This window comes from Mercenaria mercenaria, chromosome 4 (genome assembly GCF_021730395.1).
Source record: "Mercenaria mercenaria strain notata chromosome 4, MADL_Memer_1, whole genome shotgun sequence".
In the NCBI taxonomy this organism is placed as follows: Eukaryota; Metazoa; Mollusca; class Bivalvia; order Venerida; family Veneridae; genus Mercenaria; species Mercenaria mercenaria.
The window spans coordinates 6,861,268-6,886,206 of record NC_069364.1 but is presented as its reverse complement, the minus strand read 5'-3'; the positions used below and the strand labels follow the sequence as shown (position 1 = coordinate 6,886,206).

The 24,939-nt window shown below is 35.5% G+C and overlaps 2 protein-coding genes across 2 annotated transcripts in view; one reads left to right on the top strand and one right to left on the bottom strand.

Moving 5' to 3' along the window:
* LOC123550927 (polycomb protein EED-like) overlaps nt 1–8,973 on the top strand; it is a 40,399-nt gene extending 31,426 nt beyond the window's left edge. Inside the window, exons 11-12 of the mRNA XM_045339431.2 lie at nt 5,925–5,998; nt 7,565–8,973. Of these exons, the coding sequence (XP_045195366.2) occupies nt 5,925–5,998; nt 7,565–7,691 (201 nt within the window). The 3' untranslated portion in view covers nt 7,692–8,973. The remainder of the gene's footprint in view (nt 1–5,924; nt 5,999–7,564) is intronic.
* A 194-nt stretch (nt 8,974–9,167) lies between these two features.
* Nucleotides 9,168–24,939, bottom strand: LOC123550925 (3-oxoacyl-[acyl-carrier-protein] reductase FabG-like). The gene is made up of 9 exons (XM_045339427.2): nt 24,784–24,939; nt 21,410–21,543; nt 20,983–21,075; nt 20,008–20,093; nt 17,244–17,337; nt 15,693–15,762; nt 13,129–13,165; nt 12,708–12,771; nt 9,168–11,658 (listed from the first exon to the last, which is right to left on the bottom strand). The coding sequence occupies exons 1-9, from the start codon at nt 24,839–24,841 to the stop codon at nt 11,500–11,502; spliced, it is 795 nt and encodes a 264-aa protein (XP_045195362.2). The 5' UTR covers nt 24,842–24,939; the 3' UTR covers nt 9,168–11,499.

Genomic DNA, 24,939 nt, shown 5'->3' with positions numbered 1-24,939 from the left:
TACCTTGATGAAATCTAGGCCGAGTTCGAAAATGGGTCATCTCGGGTCAAAAACTAGGTCACTAGGTCAAATCAAGGAAAAACCTTGTGTATGCGATAGAGGCTGTATTTTTCAACTGATCTTCATGAAATTTAACCAGAATGATTACCTTGATAAAATCTAGGCCGAGTTCGAAAATGGGTCATCTTGGATCAAAAACTAGGTCACTAGGTCAAATCGAAGAAAAACATTGTGTATGCAATAGAGGATGTAGTTTTCAATTGATCTTCATGAAATTTGGTCAGAGTGATTGCCTTGATGAAATCTAGGTCGAATTTGAATATGGGTTATCTGAGGTCAAAAACTAGGTCACTAGGTCAAATTAAAGAAAAATCTTGTGTATGCGATAGAGACTGTTTTTTTTCAATTGATTTTTATGAAATTTGGTCAGGATGATTGCCTTAATGAAATCTAGGTCGAATTTGAATATGGGTCATCTGAGTTCAAAAACTAGGTCACTTGGTCAAATCAAAGAAAAAACTTGTGTATGTGATAGAGGCTGTATTTTTCAATTGATCTTTATGAATTTTCGAAATCTAGGCCGAGTTCAAAAATGGGTCATCTCGGGTCAAAAACTAGGTCACTAGGTCAAATCAAAGAAAAACCTTGTGTATGCGATACATTCTGTATTTTTCAATTATTCTTCATGAATATTGGTCAGAATGATAATCTTGATGAAATCTAGGCCAAGTTCGAAAATGGGTCATCTCGGGTTAAAAACTAGGTCAGTAGGTCAAATCAAAGAAAAACCTTGTGTATGCGATAGAGGCTGTATTTTTCAACTGATCTTCATGAATATTGGTCAGAATGATTGCCTTGATGAAATCTAGGCCGAGTTTGAAAATGGGTCATCTCGGGTCAAAAACTAGGTCACTAGGTCAAATCAAAGAAAAACCTTGTGTATGCGATACAGGCTGTATTTTTCAATTATTCTTCATGAATATTGGTCAGAATGATAATCTTGATGAAATCTAGGCCGAGTTCGAAAATGGGTCATCTCGGGTTAAAAACTAGGTCAGTAGGTCAAATCAAAGAAAAACCTTGTGTATGCGATAGAGGCTGTACTTTTCAATTGATCTTCATGAAATTTGGTCAGAGTGATTGCCTTGATGAAATCTAGGTCGAATTTGAATATGGGTTATCTGAGGTCAAAAACTAGGTCACTAGGTCAAATTAAAGAAAAATCTTGTGTATGCGATAGAGACTGTTTTTTTTCAATTGATTTTTATGAAATTTGGTCAGGATGATTGCCTTAATGAAATCTAGGTCGAATTTGAATATGGGTCATCTGAGTTCAAAAACTAGGTCACTTGGTCAAATCAAAGAAAAAACTTGTGTATGTGATAGAGGCTGTATTTTTCAATTGATCTTTATGAATTTTCGAAATCTAGGCCGAGTTCAAAAATGGGTCATCTCGGGTCAAAAACTAGGTCACTAGGTCAAATCAAAGAAAAACCTTGTGTATGCGATACAGGCTGTATTTTTCCATTATTCTTCATGAATATTGGTCAGAATGATAATCTTGATGAAATCTAGGCCAAGTTCGAAAATGGGTCATCTCGGGTTAAAAACTAGGTCAGTAGGTCAAATCAAAGAAAAACCTTGTGTATGCGATAGAGGCTGTATTTTTCAACTGATCTTCATGAATATTGGTCAGAATGATTGCCTTGATGAAATCTAGGCCTAGTTTGAAAATGGGTCATCTCGGGTCAAAAACTAGGTCACTAGGTCAAATCAAAGAAAAACCTTGTGTATGCGATACAGGCTGTATTTTTCAATTATTCTTCATGAATATTGGTCAGAATGATAATCTTGATGAAATCTAGGCCGAGTTCGAAAATGGGTCATCTCGGGTTAAAAACTAGGTCAGTAGGTCAAATCAAAGAAAAACCTTGTGTATGCGATAGAGGCTGTACTTTTCAATTGATCTTCATGAATATTGGTCAGAATGATTGCCTTGATGAAATCTAGGCCGAGTTCGAAAATGGGTCATCTCGGGTCAAAAACTAGGTCAGTAGGTCAAATCAAAGAAAAACCTTGTGTATGCGATAGAGGCGGTATTTTTCAATTGATCTTCATGAATTTTGGTCAGAATGATTACCTTGATGAAATCTAGGCCGAGTTCGAAAATGGGTCATCTCGGGTCAAAAACTAGGTCACTAGGTCAAATCAAGGAAAAACCTTGTGTATGCGATAGAGGCTGTATTTTTCAACTGATCTTCATGAAATTTAGCCAGAATGATTACCTTGATAAAATCTAGGCCGAGTTCGAAAATGGGTCATCTTGGGTCAAAAACTAGGTCACTAGGTCAAATCGAAGAAAAACATTGTGTATGCAATAGAGGATGTAGTTTTCAATTGATCTTCATGAAATTTGGTCAGAGTGATTTCCTTGATGAAATCTAGGTCGAATTTGAATATGGGTTATCTGAGGTCAAAAACTAGGTCACTAGGTCAAATTAAAGAAAAATCTTGTGTATGCGATAGAGACTGTTTTTTTCAATTGATTTTTATGAAATTTGGTCAGGATGATTGCCTTAATGAAATCTAGGTCGAACTTTAATATGGGTCATCTGAGGTCAAAAACTAGGTCACTTGGTCAAATCAAAGAAAAAACTTGTGTATGTGATAGAGGCTGTATTTTTCAATTGATCTTTATGAATTTTGGTCAGAATGATTGCCTTGATAAATCTAGGTCGAGTTTGAACATGGGTCATCTAAGGTCAAAAACTAGGTCATATCTAAGAAAATGCTTGTTTTTTATCGCAAGAGACCAGTTTTTTGGTCCAATCTTAATGAAAATTGGTCAGAATATTTGTTTCCATGAAATCACTAGGTCAAACATGTTTTACACTGTTATGGTGTGTTTCTTAGGTGAGCGACCTAGGGCCATCTTGGCCCTCTTGTGTTTTTAAGTTAAAACACTTATCTATTTTAATAAGGTTTCTTGACCAGAATCTGCTAGATACATATTTAAACTGGAAATATTTGCATTAAATTGTGTGTTGAAGAAAGTTTAGGAAGTTAACTAAACAAAGTCAGCAAATTGTATTAACTTCAATATAATTAATTATAATTGTTTAAAAAATGGCTGTTTAATAAACTATAGTTGGCCCAAGGTCAGAAAGTAAGCAAATTGTATTAACTCATATGTTTCATTTGATATGATGAAGTATTTACAATTAATGATCAATTGTATTAACTTTGATATAATTAATGATCTGTTTGTAAAATGGAAAATGAAATTGTGTGTTTAAGAATATAAAGTAGGCCTAAGTTAGGAAAGTCAACCAATAGTATTAATAGACATGCTTTATTTGATAGGTCTTATGTGTACTATATGAAATAATGTTCTTTTTGTAAGAGTGAATTAAATTGTGTGTTTAAGACATTGTTGTTACTTTTTGTTCATCAAAGTTCAATGATCTAAAATGACTGATAAAATGCCCCTTTTGCATAGTGAACCGCGGAAAAGTGCCCTTATGCCCTAGCAGCACCACGCCCCATTCTGGTCCTGGGAAAAACACTAATGACCCCACCCTGGGGGTCTCAAGTTTTACATAGACTTATATATGAAAAAAAGTTTAAAAATCTTCTTGTCTGAAACCACAACACTTAGACCTTTGATATTTGGTTTGTAGCATTGTCTTATGGTTCTCAACAAAAATTGTTAAAATTGTACCCCTGGGGTGAAAAGAGGTCCTGCCCTTGGGGTCCAAAGTTTTATATAGACATATAGGAAAAAAACTTTAAAAATCTTCTTGTCTGAAACCATACAACCTATGCTTTTGATATTTGGTATGATGCATTGTCTAGTCGTCCTCTACCAAAATTGTTCAAATTATGCCCCTGGGGTTAAAAGAAGCTCCACCTTGGGGTAACTTAGTTACTATGTGAATTATATAGGAAAAAATACTTTAAAAAATCATTTGGTCCTATTTCCAAGACTGTTTAATAACAATTACCTGATGAAACCAAGTAATATGATGTCACTTGACCTACTGACCTACTTTCTTGTTTTTTAAGATACAGCCTTGAAATTTTGATGACATACACAGTCCTGCATACCAATCATAAAACTGAATATCATTGACCATGAATGTGACCTACTGACTTTCTTAATATTTTACCATCAGTTTGATCTTTGAAACATGTAGCTCATATTACTCAGGTGAGCGGTCCAGGGTCATCATGACCCTCTTGTTTAGTTCGAATATTCGAACAATAAGTAGAGCTATCCTACTCAATATGGCTTCGGCATCACACCTTGGTTAAGGTTTTTGTACCAGTCCAAATTTTGACAAAACCTTTTGAGGCAAAGCTTTGAAACTTTCAACACTTGTGTACCAATTTTAGGTAAGAGTACATAACTCAGTCAAGGATTTTGGCTGAATTATGCCCCCTTTTAACTTACAAATCCTGGTTAAGTTTTTTGTACCAGTTCATATTTTGTTTAAACTGACATAATATTATGGCTTTGAAATTTTTATCACTTGTTTATTTTAACAGTCTCTGTCAGCTATATTTGTTGAATAATATGGCCCTTTTTGGACTTGGAAATTGGTACAATTTTCGTAGAAGTCCATGTTTTGTCAAAAGTGTTTGACACGTGGCTTTGAAAATTTGAACACTTATTTATCATCATGCAAGAGTGCATAACACTGTCAACTACTTCGGCTTCGAAATTGAGTCAGTCTATATAATTCAGTTATAATATTCTGTATCAAAATAATGTACTTTTGCATGTCTGTAAAGAGCTAACAACTTTTGCAATTTTAACATTCCACTGGCATCAGTGATAAACCGAAGGAAAAATCGATAAAAGAATTTTAAAATGATTTTGTATGCTAATGCAGCACTTCAGTGCAATAGGCGTGTAAATCTCAGGTTGGTGTTAACTGTATATAATCGCGAGTATTATAAATGGTAGAACAGTTTTATAATCGGAAAATAAGAGACGTGGTTAGAAAGCCATAGCTGAAAATCATTTCACCAGTCACATTGATTTTGAATTTGAAATTAATCCGACAATACTGAATCAAAGTTACAGTGTCTTTAAGAGAAATAAGCATATGGTCTGTTGATGTTTCCATTGATTCTATGATTATAAGGTACCCTATTAAAAATTAACGATGTAACCAGCATGCCCAGCCCGTGCACCAGGAAGAGCTCAAAACTTTGTATACCAAGAGGTAGCTTGTTCCTTTGTTTGGTAAGGAGAAGAATGTTCTCTTGAGATTTTGAGTTGTTTGCCCTCAACCTTTGATTCTTGAAGTCCTATATGCTTCTGGGACAACTTGTGCATAAACTGACTTGCCATCTCATGACTGTAAGAGGCAACTGATGACATCTGAACACTTGGTTTTGCTGTATTTCTGTGATTACAGCTGGTATAAATGTTTTGATTCCATACCCGTATGTTTTATTTACATGTAAATGTAATGTGAAACTAAAATTCATAGCCTCATTTTACACCACATAATATATACTGTGTTGGTGTACTGTACAACCAAAAATCAACATGCCAGGGAAGTTTTCAAGTTACTTGCAGAGAATTCCGTACTGGTACAAACTTCAGAAACACTGGTTAGGAAAACTGATGGCAGTTACATAACTGAAATACAATATTGAAACAAATAAATAGGCTCTAATAAATTTCAGACTTTGATTGTCTCGTCAAAACTGATCTTACTGTTTAATGGATCAAAGGTCAAGGTCACAGTGACCTTGAGAATGATATCAGCTTTTGGAAGTCTACAGCAGCTGTCATTCATATGATGATTGCTCATGGTCAGTAGATGCTGCATTATCTATCTTAAAATCAGTAGGAAAAAGTTACACAAGCAATAAAGAATGAATGATTTTCAAGTCTATTTGTTTTACAGACAATGGCACTGGGAAACCAAGTTGGTAGAATATTTGTCTGGGACATAGATGTTGAGGATCCTGTACTAGCCAAGTAAGTTTTCATTTAGTAAGCTGTATGCACCAAGTTAATCATAACATATTTTCTTCCTAAGCGATAGTTTTTCCTGTATAGTTACTGCTATAAGAATACACATCCACTACTCCTAGCAGAGAATCAAGAGTAGATGGTGCACAGATATCAACCTTTAAAAATGAGAAATTGAAGAAAATGTCACTGAAACTGTGTCAGGTTTCAGTGACAGAATAGAAGCTTCCTTCCCCCCCCCCACCACCAACCACTGATAAAACTTTCAATGCCTAAGCGAAATTACAGACACAGTTGTGATGACTTCTTCATTTAGACATAAGCAACAGTATTTTTTCAGAGATGGTCAGTTAAGCTATATTCTGACATTTAGACTAGAGAATATTTTCATAATTTTTTATATGTAAATACATTTTCTACAAAAAATATAAATATAAGTGTTGACAAGGGACAGATTGTTACATTGTTTTTAATGGTCAGTGTAGAAAACACCACTATAGCACTAGTTGGTCGGATCATACAAGCATTAAGCTGACCATCTTATTTCATTGATTTATATTCTAATCAATTTTGTCATAAACACGGGTGGTAAACGCGCAATCCAATTCCCACTGGGAATACGCTAAAAATGGGTTGCGCGACTTCCGGTGCTGGTGTTGCGCATCAATATATACAAATCGAGGTAGGTGGGTTTTTGTTTTTGTAAATAATGACACATTTACGCGTGTTTTCGAAAAAAAACAAAATGCTATTCGACAAAAAAGTGAATAAAGATCATATATGTGAAATACCAACTTATTAATTTAAGAATCAGCTCTGTTATCACGAAAACTCTGCTGGCTAGAACTGTCAAAAAAGCATGGAATCATGAAAAATGCAAATTTTCTAACTCTTGTGCCATATTTCTGGAAATGTGACGTTTCTAATGATCAAACATGTGTAAAACAGTCATGAATATTACATACACTTGAATGAAATGTTGCTTTTGGGAAAAAGATTGGCAAAAAAGTAATCGGGAATGGGGATGCGCCCCGGGAATGGAGTTGCGCGTATACATTATATACTTAATGATGTATACGAGCAACTCCATTCCCGGTGCGCAACCCCATTCCCGATGATTTTTTGTCAATTATGTCCCCATAAGCAGGATTTGAAGCAAATAATTTTGATATTCGTTACGTTATAACATTTGAGTTATCATAAAAAGCATCAGATGTCCTCAGATTAGGCATATGAGGTCAGAAACTTCCATTTTTGTTGATTTCATACTTTTTACAAGCTTCGAGTTTTTGTGATATTAGAGCCGAATTATAAATTACAAACCAGATATTTTACACATATGATTTATTATCATATTTGTGTCGAATCGCATTTTGCTTTCTTCGAGAAATTTTATTCTTGTCTCATACTAAGCAAAATCATAACTTCACATACCCCAATTTCGTCTTTTTATTACGCGCAACACCAGCACCGGACGTTGCGCAACCCATTTTAAGCGTATTCCCAGCGGGAATTGGATTGCGCATTTACCACCCGTGATAAATCTATATATTTATTCCTCTGTTTTTGTAGATGTTCAGTGCTGACACACAACAAATGTTACTCTGCTGTCAGGCAGACATGCTTCTCCGCAGACGGGGACACACTGCTAGCTGTATGTGATGATGGTACCATATGGCGCTGGGATAAAGTTAAATGAGATAACAGTTCATGATTCTGTGTTGTGACCAATCAGTTCATAAAACTTAAAAATCATCAGAGACATGAATGCGCAGCTGTAGGCCTTTCCTAGAGCTTGAAACAATTTTGCCTTATTTTGCCAAAACTGAAGCTTTAAAGGCATACACTAGAATTCGGGGCAAAATTTTTCCCAGTAATAGAATTTCTTCAAACTTTGGATATTGAAGGACAATCATCTAAGAAAGAAAAATATGCAATAAAAATCATAGGTCACTGGTATTGAAAAAGAGCTATCTGTCCTTGAAAATGGGAAAATTTTCGCCCATCTCGTATACAGGGAATTCTAGCGTACGCCTTTAAAGCCATGTTTGTAGTTGGGTCTTTTTGAGGCAATATGCTGATACCAGTTTCAGAATTCATTTGTCACATTTGGGAACTTGTCTACTTTATGCAAATGATGAATGACAAAAAGGCTGTTTTTTTCGACTTTTGTTATTAAGGAGGTAGGTTACCTTGTTACAAGGGTAAATTCAAATTAGTTGAACCGCAGCATATTCTTGTATTTTGTGTAATATGAAGTTTTAACTGCTACAATCTCAATTTCGTTTGTCTCTGTCTCTTCAAGTTCAGTTTTTATCCAGGTTTGAAGAACATGACCCTTCAATGGTATTCCATATTGAAAGAAGAAGGAAAATACGGATATTTAACACTTTTCAGTGTATTTTAGTTTCATTGATATCCGTAGAAGTCTGCATAATTGATAATTTTACTAGTATGCACGTTAGCTTTCTAATATAAGCTTAAAATGTATATGTCGCAGGGCTCGTGTTTCCGTGGTAACGCATTTTCTCTCATTTTTAAACAACTATGTATAAAAATAGGGGGTTTCGACGGCTTCAGTGCCATTCTCTTAATGACCAACATGGAATATTTGGGAAATATTATAAGCAAAATACCAAGCACTTTACATGATACCCTATTTTTCTTAAAGTTTAAAGTAACCATGGCAACAGAGATGTTTAAAATAGCTTATATCTTGCTTTTTTGCCGTAATTTCTTATAAAAAATATTGAATAAGATTATCTTTCTGGTTAATGTAGCTTTAAAACATATCATTTCTAATGCAAGTTATATTTTCGTGTTATTTGCATTTATTCAAACAAATTTCACAGCTTAGAATACTTACAGCAGTACCCCTCGTCTGGCATTTTTCGTGGAAAAATCGTTCAGCATGCTGCTATTATTCTCATGGATATTGTTGAAATGAAAATAAAAAGCCGAAGCTGTGTTTCTTAAATAGACCAGTGTCAACGTTTTTGAATTTTACATTTAGAAACATAGGTCACGGGCTTCGTTTCCATGGTAACATCAATTCAATTCAAGAAACCACAATTTTCTACTTAAATTTGAACAATTTTAGATCTTAGTTTTAGTATTATAAGTATTATAAGTAACAAATTATCAACGGAACCTGAAAAATAGGTATTACAAATCAAACTGCTAGATTTTTTATTTGAAAATGGCCGTAACAAGTAACCTTTCACCCAACTATATTCCAAATAACATTGGTTACCATCATCCATTTTCTTACATTCCGCACAACATTTCAATATAACTACATAAAAGAAGCAAAATATTGATTATTATTCAGAGCAAAAGACTCAAAAAATATTTCAGCAAATAATGGTTATTTGAAGATAGTTAAAATAAAGAAAATGCACAGAATAACATACTTTCAAGATAAAAGCTATTAATTTTGCGCGGTAACTGACACGTAACGTCATGACGTTAATGGTTAATGACGTCATTTTAAGGCAACATTGTTTTGAAGCGTTTCTGCGGCAATCTATTCATTATTTCTGCATTATTAAACCATAAATCATCAGATGTAAGACAGGTTCATGATTTGTTTTCAGAAGAATGAATATACAAACACATTTAGTTTGTCGCAAGTAACTGCCAACTTCCCCACATGAATTATCAGAGGTAGACGACGAATGATTTCAGACACAATGTCTTTTATCAAATCATCAAGAACATATGCCTCGCCCGGGGATCGAACTCTAGACCCCGTGATCTGTAGACCAATGCTCTCCCTACATGTTAGTTTTTTAAAAAAAAATTGAAATTAAAAAACTTAATATTATATTTTTACAGACAGGAAATTGCATTTCACACAGCCCCCTCCCCCACTTTAGTCGTTGCGGTCAGTGACATCAAATCACTTTCCCCTAACAGAATGTGGATGCAAAACTGTGCTTGTGATTTAGCATTCTTTCAGGTAAGGAAGCCATCCAGCTGACTTACAGAAGGACATTGGTTCTAACCAGGTGCCTGCCCATGCCTCACACATTTGGCATTTTCCTCACTTGAAGTACCAACCAGTTAAGACTGTTTACATACATCATGTTGTCATATGAAAATTGTGCATTTTATTAGTATTTGACTATATATTTAAACTAGATACCCACAGGCAACATGTCGAGCCCGCCAGCTGTCAAAAGGACTGGGAGTTGCACATCACACTTGTCTCATTGAGGCAAACATTTATGCCAAATAAAAAAGAGATTGCAAAAAGTTACAATATAAGTTATTTAAAGTAACAACAAAGGGATGTAAATCTTAAAAAAGAAAAAAAAAAATTAAGTCCACACAAAAATCCTCACCAGTAGAGATAGGTCAAAATACACCTCAAAATTGGATGTAACATGCAAGCTGTACTACAGAAAAGTGGTCTTGATTTTTCCCTACAACCAGTAATAAAAAAGTTACGAATATAAGCTATTTATAGTTACAACAAAGGGAAGTAATTCTAGGATCTTGCGCATGACACTCTGTCTCATGATGATGACAGTTGTGCCAAGTTACATCAAAATCCCTGTATGCATCAAAAAGAAATGCTCCAGACAAAGTCATTCTTGTATCTGACTTTTGACCTCTAAGTGTGACCTTGACCTTAGACCTAGGGACCTGGTTCTTGCGCAAGACACTCCGTCTCATGGTGGTGAACATTTGTGCCAAGTTACATCAAAATCCCTCCATGCATGAAGAAGAAATGCTCCGGACAAAGTTGTCATTCTTGTATCCTTTGACCTCTAAGTGTGACCTTGACCTTAGACCTAGGGACCTGGTTCTTGCACATGACACTCCGTCTCATGATGATGAACAATTGTGCCAAGTTACATCAAAATTCCTCCATGCATGAAGAAGAAATGCTCCGGACAGTCATTTTTGAATCTGACCTTTGACCTGAAGTGTGACCTTGACCTTTGAGATAGGAACCTGGGGTTTGCGCATGACACTCGGTCTCACTGAGATTAACATTCATGCCAAATATAAACAAGATTGCTCCATGCATGTCAAAGTTATGGTCCGGACAAACAAATCTGGACAGACGCACAGACATACACCGAACAGCCATTTGGACAACTATGTCCTCGCTTCCGCAAGCAGGCTCGACAAAAAACCAATGTTTTTTCTATCCAGATGGTAACTATTTCACCACAACTTATCCTATACATATGAAGTATTTCTTCCAAGATATCATATTCATATCTCATACACTGCAGAGTTATCTCATACACTGCAGAGTTTTAGTCGGAAATTAAATCCAATTCTTTTCTCTCATACTGTTAAATTCCATTACAAGGCACTAAATTTTACTGTTTATTATTAACAGGTATGGTTCACTATGTTATGAATACAGTTACATGAACATGAGAGCTGTGCAGGCTACACATTACTTCTGATTTATGTATTTTTCATGTTCTGCTCATCTTCTCTGTTTATCCCGGATTTTTCAAGCACCATACTTAAACCCTTATGTCTCATCTTGGACACGCTACATGTCTGCCTCCATCTATGGGAATCTGTGCTCCAGTTATAAATGAGGCATTTTCTGAAGCAAGGAATGCAATCATTGCAGCTACTTCCTCTACCTGGCCTGGACGTCCTAATGGGTAGGTAATTTTTGTATGCTCCAAATACTGAAAACGAAAATGCAGTTCAAATAAAGACTAGTGTACATTGTACAAGATATGTGGTCACTGTAGATGATTTCATGATTCTAGGCCAAATACGTTTTAAGATACATGTATGCACCACAAACTTTTAAGCACTTTGTGTATTTTCACACAGTCAAGGACCATAACTCTGGACTGGTGGTGTGAAATCCCATAGAGAACACCTGGTGTGCAAATTCACATCTTATATAACATACCCCTAATATTTAATGACTTTCAAGTTAAAATATTTTTCATGATACATGCAACACAAACTTTTATGCATATTTTTGACATGCAAATTAACTGATTTTCTCCAATGATGTGCCCATAATTATAAAATATTTGTTCGCACGTATAAAGCTTGCTGTGATGGTGTTGGCAATTTGAGTTTCTTATAATACTGATGACATTTTTGATATGTCCATAACTGGTTAAGCAGCGTCATTTTCACGCAGTCATTGTTAAGCGAGATGTAAATGTCCAATCGTAAAAAAATTCCTAGACAGATTTTCGATGCATGTTATATTCCAATGTAGGCGTTTTTCCCCCAAGATTTTGATACAAGATTGGGGGTGCATAATGTTCACGCAAGCGTAATATATTAGGAATGTTTACGGTAGTTCTGATCTCCCCAGCACGTATTTTCAACACTACTAATCCACCAAGAAGTACTGTGTTGCAGACTTTACTTCAAGCATGCAACAAGTCTTCAGTTGACTTAACTCTACAAAAATAGAAAAAGTGGAAACTCCACAGGTTGCTCAATATGACAAAAGCGAAAATGTTGCAGGCTCGGTTTGATTGACCCTGTTCATGGACGGTAGTGGAAATGCATGCTACCGTCCACGCCCGCTAGCCCCAGGTTGAGCAGAACTCTTACATATGCTACAAAATCAATTTAGAAACATCGGCAGATGTATTCATAAGATGGTGCACATGGAACCTTTAATGATACACTAGTGTGTAATTCCATGAAAAGTGGCGTATGGTGCCCAAAAAAAGTCTTACATCAGGTTCATTGAACTTTATACCTTTTGATAAGTTTCCTCATCCAATCCTGCACGTCTGTGTATTTCTGTGACAACTGCTCCAGGGCTGAAAACAGCAAATAACAATGTCATGTATTCTGAAGAGTTCAAACCTCCTTTCCATGGTATCAAAACGACCATTTACACCTTATTATTAAATTTGTATTTCAGACATTTTGTTTACCATAAATTTACTGCAACTTATTTAAGATGAATAATTTGTATATTTTCAAACTTGTGAGGTAATTGCTCACACTGTGTTTCTCAGCAGAAATTCTGTTGAAGATCACTCAAAATCTGTTTAGAAGGCAAAAGTTTCCAAATTTAGAAACACACAGCCAGTTTCAGCCAGTTCTAAACTTTGTGTAAAAGCAACACCGGATATTCCTGATATAGAAAGATTAAATTTTTTCTTGATACTTACTTTACACTGTTGACTCTTACTTGTTTTGGTGCTAGATCTAGAACAGTAAAAAAAATTCATGCTAATATAACGTAAGAAAGTGTGTCCCAAGATACAATGTCAAACTTTCATGCAAGTAACAATGTGTGCCTGAAGACACAGTAAGTCATGAAGACACAGTAAATCAATGTGTACCCAAAGACACATGTCTAACTTTCATGCAAATACTGTATATCAAGGTGTGTCTCAAGATGCAATGTAAAGCTTTCATGCAAGTAGTGCGCCCAAAGACACAATGTCATCTCTTGTGTAAGCACATCTAATCAAGAGGTGTGCCCAAAGATATGATGACTAACTTTCATGCAAGTACAATATATCAAGGAGTGCCCCAAGACACAATGTCAAGGTGTGCCCCAACAATGTCAACTTTCATGCAAGTACAATATATCATGGTGTGCCCCAAGACACAATGTCAAGTAAAGTATGTCAAGGTGTGCCCCAACAATGTCAACTTTCATGCAAGTACAATATATCAAGGTGTAATTGAAGACTAAATGTCAGTTCAGTATGTCAATGTGTGCCCCAACAACGTCCACTTTCACACAAGTACAGTTTATCAAGGTGTGCCCCAAGACTCAATGTCAAGTAAAGTATGTCAATGTGTGCCTAAACAATGTCCACTTTCACACAAGTACAGTTTATCAAAATGTGCCCTAAGACTCAATGTCAAGTAAAGTATGTCAAGGTGTGCCCCAACAATGTCAACTTTCATGCAAGTACAGTATATCAAAATATGCCTCAAGATTCAATGTAAAGTATGTCAAGGTGTGCCTAAAGGCAAGATGTCAAACTTTCATGCAAGTACAATATCGAGTAAAGTATGTCAAGGTTTGGCCCAACAGTGTCAACTTTCATGCAAGTACAAACAAGGTGTGCCCCAAGACACAATGTCAAGTAAAAGTATAGCAAGATGTGCCCCAACAATGTCAACTTTTATGCAAGTACAGTATATCAAAATGTGCCCCAAGACTCTATGTCAAGTAAAGTTGTGTCAAGGTGTGCTCAAAGACAAAATGTCAAGTAAAGTACATTAAAGTGTGCCCAAAGACAAAATGTCAAGTGAAGTATTCAAGGTGTGCCCAAAGACAAAATGTCAAGTAAAGTATGTCAAGGTGTGCCCAAAGACAAAATGTCAAGTAAAGTATTCAAGGTGTGCCCAAAGACAAAATGTCAAGTAAAGTATGTCAAGGTGTGCCCAAAGACAAAATGTCAAGTAAAGTATGTCAAGGTGTGCCCAAACAATGTCAACTTCCAAACAAGTACAGTATATAAAAGTGTGTCGCAAGACTTTTAATGTCAAGTACAATATATCAAGATGTGCCCCAAGACAAAATGTCAGGTAAAGTATGTCAGTGTGTTCCCCAGCAATGTCAACTTTCATGCAGGTTCAGCTTCTCAAAAGGAACTCCTACAACACAGAAAGTTGAAGAATTTATACAAATAGAAATCAACAAAATAAATTTGCACAAAACAAAAAATGTCAAATAATGTCCATTACAAAGATGACCAATGTCTTAAGTCTCATGCAAGATTTTGATGCCAACATTTCTTGTAAGGTAATGTAAACTGATGAAACTAAAAATGTATAATTTTTCTGTAAGAAAGTGATCTTGATAGATTAGACAGAGAAGAAGTATCATGAAATGTAATACAGCACTGTAGTTCATGTCAGCTTTGTAATGGACAGACCTACATTTAGAACAAGTGCTCGCAGAACACGAAATGCCCCCCTTGATGCATTCAGTAATTGCACAAGGAACAGAAATTATTTGGTCACTGTGCACGAAAGTTCTACTGTTCTTCGTCAAAGTGACCTTGACCTTTGACCTCAAAATCAATAGGAGTCATCTGCTGGTCATGATAAACTGGGACTTCAGAGGAGTGATGTTGCTTCAGTTATTCATGAAGCATTTCCATATAAGAAATCTATATTTGTACCAGGTAAACAATATCATATATTAAGACGGGAGACATGAAAATGAAAGTAAACAAGAGCTCGTAGAAGACGAAACGGCCCCTTGATGCATTCAGTAATTTCACAAGAAACAGAAATTATCTGGTCAATGTACACAAGTTCTACTATTCTGGGTCAATGTGACCTTAACCTTTGACCTACTGACCTGTCATCTGCTGCTCATGATCAACCTCCCTATTAAGTTTCGTGATCCTAAGCCCAAGTGTTCTCAAGTTATCGTCCTGAAAAGGTTTAAATGTTCTGGGTCACTTTGACCTTGACCTTTGACTTACTGGTCACTGTGACCTTGACCTTTGATGTACTGACCTTAAAATCAATAGGGGTCATCAGCTGGTTATGACCAACCACCCTATCAACTTTCATGATCCTAAGCCCAAGCGTTCTTGAGTTATCATCCGGAAACGGATTGGTCTACATACTGATTGACTGACATCTGCAAAACAATATACCCCTCCTTCTTCGAAGGGGGGAATAAATATCACATTTTACAAGGTAAATTAAATCATTTTTATGTATTTCTTGCATTATAACAGAGGTGAAAGGAAGTTACCTAGAGCACAACATCTTGTGAACTGGTCAACTGCGCTTTTAGACATACAGTAGGTCAACATGTTTGGAAACTGTAACACAAAAACAAAATGTCTTTTGAAAATAGCTGTTGCAATATTCTCAGAAAGGAAGTAAATCAACAGAAATTAATTTGACAAAGCATTGTTTTCAATCAAAGTTGAAAAAAAACAACAAAGAAAATGTTTAAGAGATAAAACAATATCTATTTTAATCTTGTTCATTTTAAATACTGAATCCTTCAAACTTTTCAAACAAAATTACATTTACATTTAGTTATTTTCATAACCATATTTGCTGGAACAAAGAGAACTACAGGAAAAAGTCTAACTCAATAAATTTCATCAGGAAATTTTTACTAAAGTTTTATGCATTTTTGTATATATTATGCAAAAGCTGTTGCTGACATTCTGTGATCTAGACTTAATGACTTCCTCACATGAAAGGAACAGATTTTACAAGTTTCAAACTCACAACACTGAGGGACAATTTATACAGTTACCTTAACTACTCGGCTTCAGAGGACCAATACATGCTTTAGAAATAAATGAACAGGAGTTGTCTGAAGAACAGCATTCTCCATAATATTCAAAACTACTTTATAAACTTTAAAAGAGAAATGATAAAAAGAGCTGACAAAAACTGTTTTTAGGGATGGATGGGAAAGTTATCCCAAGCAATTCTTTATCAGTCAACACTGGAATGATGTTTTGTTTTAAAGCATCCAGCCATTTATTGGATACAAGAAATGGAACAGTCCAGATCTTACCATTTCTCGACTCGATATATCATCAGTAACCTTAAATGCCATTCACTGACCTCAACACCGCTCATTTTTGTCAAGTAATGAGTTGGGGATTCACTCAGTTTTATTTAAACAAAAAATAAAGCACATGCATTTCATATTCATGAATGATTAAATATCAAATGCAAACAGGGATGTTTGTATTTCCTTTGTTACATATTCAAATAGTTTTAAATGTTGTAATTATTTCTAGTAAATTTTTGGAAAATGCATTTCAACTTAGAACATACTTTTTACTGTTGAAACTGAATTAATAATTTATGTAAAACACATAAAAATTGTGGCAAAATATAAAGTTTTAAAATTGGAGGAGGCAGAGTCCTGACTATCCTGCCCCAAAAATTTAGTTCAGTCCAGATCATCTTGGGTGATTTCCACAACAGGATAATTTCACTATAATTTTTATGACTTATGCCTGAAATTTGTCTGAATGTATGCATGCAAGTTTGTGCTCTCTGAAATTCCTTGTGAACTCTGCTTTTATATCCTAATCGAGTGACCTTGACCTTCAGGATTACTACCAGAAACAAACAAATGTCTGCCCTTTACCAGGACCAAGACTTACGTGAAGTTTGATGATGAAAGAGGTAGTTGTTAAGAAGACACAGCATATTTGTGAATGGTACTATACAACTAACCTTAAAGCAACACGAAATAAGGCAGAAACTGGGCCAAGTAAAACAGCCCTCCTTATTCTTTAAATATTCATGCTATAATATATGTACTTACTGATCTTATTCCATTGACACTGGACACATTTACTATATTCCCCTTAGTGTTTATCAGATGTGGAACAGCTAACATAGTTATGTGGTACAAAGCCCTGAAATGCAATGGAAATGATATGTTGCAAACAATTCACTATGCAGAGGTACAAAAATATGTTTCAGCATTACCATACTCTCCTATAACATAAACAGTGGCACAAAATTTGCACCAGATTCAAGATAAATGTGATCTTGATCTTTGGCTATAAATCAAATGTTATCCAGTAATTGACAAAAAAAAATATTTCATTTTCAAGATCACTGTGACAATAAGCTGCCAACTCTTAAAGAAAATATTTTAGGTCTTGTACTGACTACAGGGAGTCATTCATCCTTTGAAGTTCGGTGGTTGAAGCTATTTTCAGTCTCAAAGTCATTGTGACCTTAACCTTTGAACACCATCCAGCTACTGAACACAGAAATTCACCTTATGAAACTTTTTACAGCTATAGCTGCAAATGTTCTCTATTGACTGATCAGTAACCATTTCAAAGTTATTCCTGACTTACTTTTTTTTAAACTTTTGACATGATGACCAGAAAGAAAGGAATGGTCCATTGTCCACATTCTATTATCCCACAAAGTTTTGACAGTTGCAGGTTTATATTTTCTTCAGCAAGTGATACAAAGCAATGGTCTACTAATCACTTTATCAACATGAGTATATCAATAATGAATATACTCCTTCAATATACTCCTTCCTGACAGGATGAGGGGGCATAAGAGCTGTGCCAAGACAGTATGCTTAACTATTTGAAGCCCTTCCATCAAATACTAGTTTGCATACAAATGTTTTGAATAAAGTTTGAAAAAAGAGATATAATTTTGTCAAATTGTAAGCAAGAGTTGGGAAACTTGCCACATGAGGTAATATCATGATGCAAAAGATGGGTAGAGAATTTTAAAACATTTGGTAAAACAGTTCCTGAGAAACATGCTTAAACTTATGTTAAAAGGGGGCATAATTTTTATAAAACTAGAGATGCTTTTGAGGAAAGCGAATGTCTCCCACAACTGCCCCTTAGATGATGAAAAATGTTAGTTTCTCTAGATGTTTTAGAGGAGTGGATCCAATTAGATGGTCTGGATGATTGGATCCAATCAGTAATTCAAGGGCCATAAATGAAAAGTGCCTGGGCGGATTTGGCTAGTTATCGAACTTGGGTAAGGTCTTATGGCCAAACACATTTTGTTCAAGTTTGGTGAAGATCGGATAAGAAATGTTCGACTTAGAGAGCGGACAAGAGTAAACAGACGGATTTTTTCAGTAATTCAAGGGCCATAACTCTAAAATGCCTGGACCGATTTGGCTAGTTATCAAACTTGGCCGAGGTCTCATGGTCAAACACATTTTGTTCAAGTTTGGTGAAGATCGGATGAGAAATGTTTCGATTAAGAGTGCGACATGAGTAAAAAGGCCAATTTTTCGATAATTCAAGGGCCGTAACTCAAAATGCCTGGACCGATTTGGCTAGTTATCGAACTTGGCCGAGGTCTCATGGTCAAACACTTTTGTTTCAAGTTTGGTGAATGATCGGATGAGAAATATTCGATTAGAGTGCGGACAAGAGTAAAAAGGCAATTTTTCATAATTCAAGGGCCGTAACTCAAAAATGCCTGGACCGATTTGGCTAGTTATCGAACTTGGCCGAGGTCTCATGGTCAAACACATTTTGTTCAAGTTTGGTGAAGATCGGATGAGAAATGTTTGACTAAGAGTGCAGAAAAGAGTAAAAAGGCCAATTTTTCAATAATTCAAGGGCCGTAACTCAAAAATGCCTGGACCGATTTGGCTAGTTATCGAACTTGGCCGAGGTCTCATGGTCAAACACATTTGTTCAAGTTTGGTGAAGATCGGATGAGAAATGTTCGATTAAGAGTGCGGACATGAGTAAAAAGGCCAATTTTTCGATAATTCAAGGGCCGTAACTCCAAAATGCCTGGACCGATTTGGCTAGTTATCGAACTTGGCCGAGGTCTCATGGTCAAACACGTTTTGTTTAAGTTCGGTGAATATTGGATGAGAAATATTCGAATTAGAGTGCGGACAAGAGTAAAAAGACCGATTTTTGGTAATTCAAGGGCCATAACTCCAAGACGCCTAGACCGATTTGGCTAGTTATCGAACCTGCCTGAGGTCTTATTGTCAAACACATTTTGTTCAAGTTTGGTGAAAATTGGATGAGAAATGTTCGACTTAGAGTGCGGACAAGCTTTGTGACAGACACACACACAGACAGACAGACTGGAGTAAATCAATTATGTCTCCCACACCACTGTGTGGTGGGAAACATAATAAAGGCTGGAGATATGTAACTTGCCTTGTGTGGTCAACTCATGATGCTAAAGTTATGTGTGAACATTGAAAGCAGTTGGCCCAGTAGTTTTTGAGACACCTGCTGACATAAAGAACTTCAACTAAAAGTTAAAAATGGGCAACATTTGGACAAGTTTTAATATCTTAAAAATTTCAGTCAAGCTAAAGATGTGCATAGTGAAAATATCTGTCTCTACAAAAGAACAAACTGAACCAGGTACAGACTGGTAGTCTGAAGCAAGAATGGCTCATACTTACATGCACATGTACATGCTCACTGAGAGCTGGTTGATAACAAGTTTTTAACCCAAAATGTGTGTATGTCTTGAATGTTTTTTTAAATCAAACTCTTGGAAGAGGATAAGAAATAAGAATCAGTTACATGCTAGAAGATCACCTCTCAAATCACCTGACATTGGTATTCATCAATTTATCATATTGTTCTAAGGATGTTGTTTCTATGGTTTCCAATGTGAGAATTCCTGCACTGTTCACCTATTGAAACAAAATCTAACATATTAGTAAAAAGACATTCTGTCTGTATCTGTTTTGACTAAAATATGTCTTTTACTGATAAAAGAAAACCACCAATTAATCTTAATATCACACTGAAGCCATTTAAAATTTTACCAGATCAGGACTAGTTTTGGCATCCACAGTTTTAATGGTGGTCACTCCTATTTATCAACATTTTTCAACATTTTTCTGTTTTCACATTTCCTGAGATCTAATTCAGGAACAAAAAGACCCATTACATACAGTTAGATCCCTATTACTTACGCAGGTTTCTATTTTTCAAGGAATTTTGTAATTACCTCACCACCCCCCTCTCTTTTAATACAAAAGTTGTTAAAACATTGACTATTTCTTTTGATTTTAATATAAGTTTTAGTTTTAGATATGGTTTTGATAGATAATTGTATATATTTTAACAAACTGAACTAAAACAAAGTTTTAAAACGATCTGAATTCTCTTATTTCTAATCTATCTAGCAAGACAGGCAAAGGGAGGTAATAATGATTTAATAAACTTGTTTTTCTGTGCAATTTTGACTTAATATAGTTGTCAATGCAAACATCTGACAAATATAATACAATAGTTGTAACATGCATATCATTCCTTTGGCAAACTATGTTTATTTCATTTATACTTAAAATAACTCTATCCTTAAAACCTGTTCAAGTTTCAAAATGATATCTATATTTGTTCCAGAGATAGTCAATGAAAACAGCTTGTGAATGACAGGATGATGGTGTGTGGGTGTGTGTGGGGGGGGGGGGGGCAAAGTGATTTATAGCTCCCATCCCTACATTAGTTTGATAGAGGTATAATTTACAATAAAACATATATTCATTAGCTTAACGAAACAAAATAAAAGTATACCAGGATATCAAGTTGTCCATAATGTGTGACTGTCTCTTCAACAATTCTTTTTACATCTTCTTCAATAGTAACGTCACCTTGGATACACAAAACCTGACAGTAAGTTAAATAAAACAATCATACAAGACAAATATATAAAGTACCATGTGCAGAAGTAAAACAGGAAACAGAATTTAGCATATATTCAATAAAAGAAGTTGGTAGTATACAGCATGTTCCCAATTCCTCTCTAGGTAACTTGTTTCTTGAAAACCTTGCCATTTATAGCCTGCACACATTTTTCAGAAAATGCAGACTGCAAGTCTGAACTAAATCCTGTGTAAATGACTAACACACATGCCATATCACAACCATTTAAGTAAGAGATACTGCCAATTAAGTGAAAATGGATTTTTATATAAAATAAAATGGTCTCAAATGCCCATACCTTATTTCCTCCAAGTTTCTCACATACATCACCAGTTTTCTTTAAGTTGTCCTCATTCCTCCCAGAGAGAGCCAACTTAGCACCAAGTTTTGAAAACATCTTGGCTGTTCCAGCACCAATACCTGAGCTGGCACCTGAAATAAAAATTATTGGAAGATTTTAATTGCATTAGTCTTGTTCATTTTATTTCCTAGTAAAAGTAATTTTACTGAGGTACCAATACTGAATGAAAGCTCTGCCTAACAGGACAACGTACGCCCAATTGTATCCCATTTGCAAGCAATACAGGACAGGGCAGAATAAAATAGACATTAATAATAACAATTAATTTGAAGTTGTGTAAGGGAAATGGGTGTCAGAGAGAGTGAAGGATGTGGATGAGGAATAATAAGACATATTTTCTGACTTCAGAGCCCCAGAAACAAAAAATTACCAGAAATTAAGTCAGATCCCTCTCACTTTGACCTTTCGGTCGCTGACCCTAAAATCGATAGGAATCTTCCTCTAAAGGCACTCATTCATATTGACAAGTTTGAAAGCAAGAGCTACTATATACTTATGATAATGATAAACAGTCTGGAAACCATTTTCAGTCTCCTGGTCACTGTGATCCTGACCTTCACCCTTCTAGAACCTAAAAACAAAAGTGACCCTCTTCAAGTGGTGCTAAGTCGTGAATTAAAGTTTGAATGCTAGATCTAATATACATCAGAAACAAAAATATTACCAGAAATTTAATCAGGTCCCAATGACCTTGACCTTTAAGCCACTAACTCCAAAATCAATAGGGATATTCCTCTTGTGCTACTCAATCATTGTGTGAAGTTTGAAAGCCTTATCTTTATACTTAATTTATACTTTATGACCTGGGAGCCTGTGAACCATTTTCAGTCTCCAGGCCATGGCCTTGACCTTTGACCTACTGATCCTAGAACAAACAGTGATCCTCCTGAAGTGGTGCTTAGTCATCCTGTAAAGCCTGAAAGCTGTAGCTAATATATATGGTGACTTTAGAGCCCGGAAATAGAAAAAAAAACATGATTTTCAGTGATCTGGTAGCCCCCACGTAACAGGATAACGCTTTCACCATTGAAGAAGCATTCTCTGCCTACAAAATTAAGTCCTTTAGTGCAACTGATACAGTCTTTTTGAAAGCTACTCATTCTAAATTATTGATTGAAAATGATTTTTCTATATTTAGTTACAATGACCTTAAAGGTGGTCAATCAGATTTTGGTCAACTACTGGATTTGTTCAAAACTATAACAATTGATCATTTACACTTACTTGAGTTCACTGAGTTCTTAATACACGTAAGATTTTCAGTGGAAGTATTTTTAAAATTTGATTTTCCTATCCTTTTTGCCTAATCAACATGATCAAGAGAGTGTTATTTTTGCATAAGTATATTCCAAAATTATGAAAATCAAGAGTTTAATCAAATTCTACACTGGAGAAAAAAATTCGGATACAGAAGGCTATATACCAATAAAAGAAATTGTTCTTTATTTCATATAAAATTCAGCTACTTCAGAACAATTTTGTTACAGTTTCTAGATTTTCACTCCGTCGCAGACCTATTTTCCGCAAGATATCCATATTTTTGCTTCAAGAAAACGAAAAGAAAAAGAGGTGTTGAATAGTATGCAGTGAAATGCAAGTCAACTGAAGTCAGGTACCCTCATATTGCTGCATTTCAGAAAGCGGTCCGCAGAATAAACACCCTACTTTCGTTTTCAAGTAAACAACTCGAAAACATGTGAATATTAGCACGAAAAGTGTCCTATTTTATGTAAAAGTCATTCCACGAGTGAAATAATGCCCATTTGGCCCCCGATTTACGCGCAAATGCTCGAAAAATTAGGATCTATTTATTAAGGACTTCTTTCCAGAACAAATAGCAAATTTATTTAGGTAGCAAGGTACACTTAGATGCGAAAATTTTGGGCACGGATGGTCTTACATGTAGCGAGTCGCAATATTGCACTTCCCCTATGAGCAAAATTTGGGTGGCTATTTTATAAATTGCGTGCATGTTTTGTGCTTTTAATTAATGGCAAGATCAGGATTCTCATACAAGAATAAAGAAAGTTATCAAAGCGAAAGGTTTACATCATCCATGAAAAATAGCGTGCCAAAATCATCAATTTTGCACCTTTTGAACAGTCTACAATGATCCCGCTGCAAGAACACTGTCCAATTTTATTGCATTTCTTAATTTAGTAGTCCTTACTGAACGTCAGGACATAAACGGAATGGGGGCCCATCCAGCTCGTTTTTTCGGAAAAAAAACGAAAATGTTCCTGAGTATCAATCAACAAGCACAGATCCCTTCCGTGAATTGAATTTTTCCGCGAAATGGAGTCTCATTGATCATACAAAGCTACCAGCAGTTAGTTTTCTGATTGACATCAGAATTTTACATGTATCGGCTGTATAAATTTTCTAAAGAATTAATAATCATTATCTCTCACCTTAATTTACAGACATCCAAAATCATGATGTTCTCTTTATAACAAATATTGACGGGGGCCAAAATTCGAAAGTGTACCCTGCTACCTTAGTCTAAATAATGAGACCTCGGGCAGACCGATTTTACATTTTGATATTTTACGTTGTCTACCTAGAGGTCTCAACCAGAAACAATCAAAACTGTGGTGGAAACTGTGGTCAATTGAAATTACGATTTATCAGTAGTCACGATTTTTCTTTAGCCCTAACTGCTTACCTGTTGTTTTAAATCATAAATAGTAAATACAAAACATAAGAACAGCACATATTTATCAAGCATTTCTGTTGTAAAAAATTTAAACCTCTAACGTTTCAATCGTCTTCATGTAATGGCGGTCGGAGGCGTGACCAATGAAAACGCTTCGTGTAGTATGTGTTTACCGGTGATCGGCCATTTTCCAATATGTAGTACACTCGTGTTAAACCTCGGCATTTTTTTAACTGTCATAGTTTGAATTTTTCTCAAGAAATCTTGGTAATATATACATCATTGAAAAGGAAAACTTACAGGCTTTCTATGTATGTATTTCTTTTTTTTATCCGTTGCATTATTATAACATAATTCCCGCCCAACGGATTCCATTGGGTGTTACTTACGCAAAGAAGAGGACAGTGCTACCACATTCTTTACCTTTTCTGGTTTGTACTCGGAGGCGGATATCGACAAGTCAAAATAATATAACGATATTCAACTCTCGAGTACAATTATTTGGACTACCTGCTACCTTAAAGTGTCTTTACACCTACGTAAATTTGAAGTGGATTTTCATTACATCTTCGAAGTGTCATGCAAATATGATACCACTTACGGCTTACTAAAGCTTATATAAATGTGTGATCATGTACAGAAAATGTATCATTACCAGTGATAAGGGCTACTTTTCCGGCCAACCTCCCCAGTCCGTGTCCGATATCCGCCATTATTGTAGGTGTCGTGAGAACAGAAAAACGTGATTGTTGCTTTCATTTCCTGTGTTCCGTACCGTACCGTTACGAAACTTGCCACATGAATGCCAATA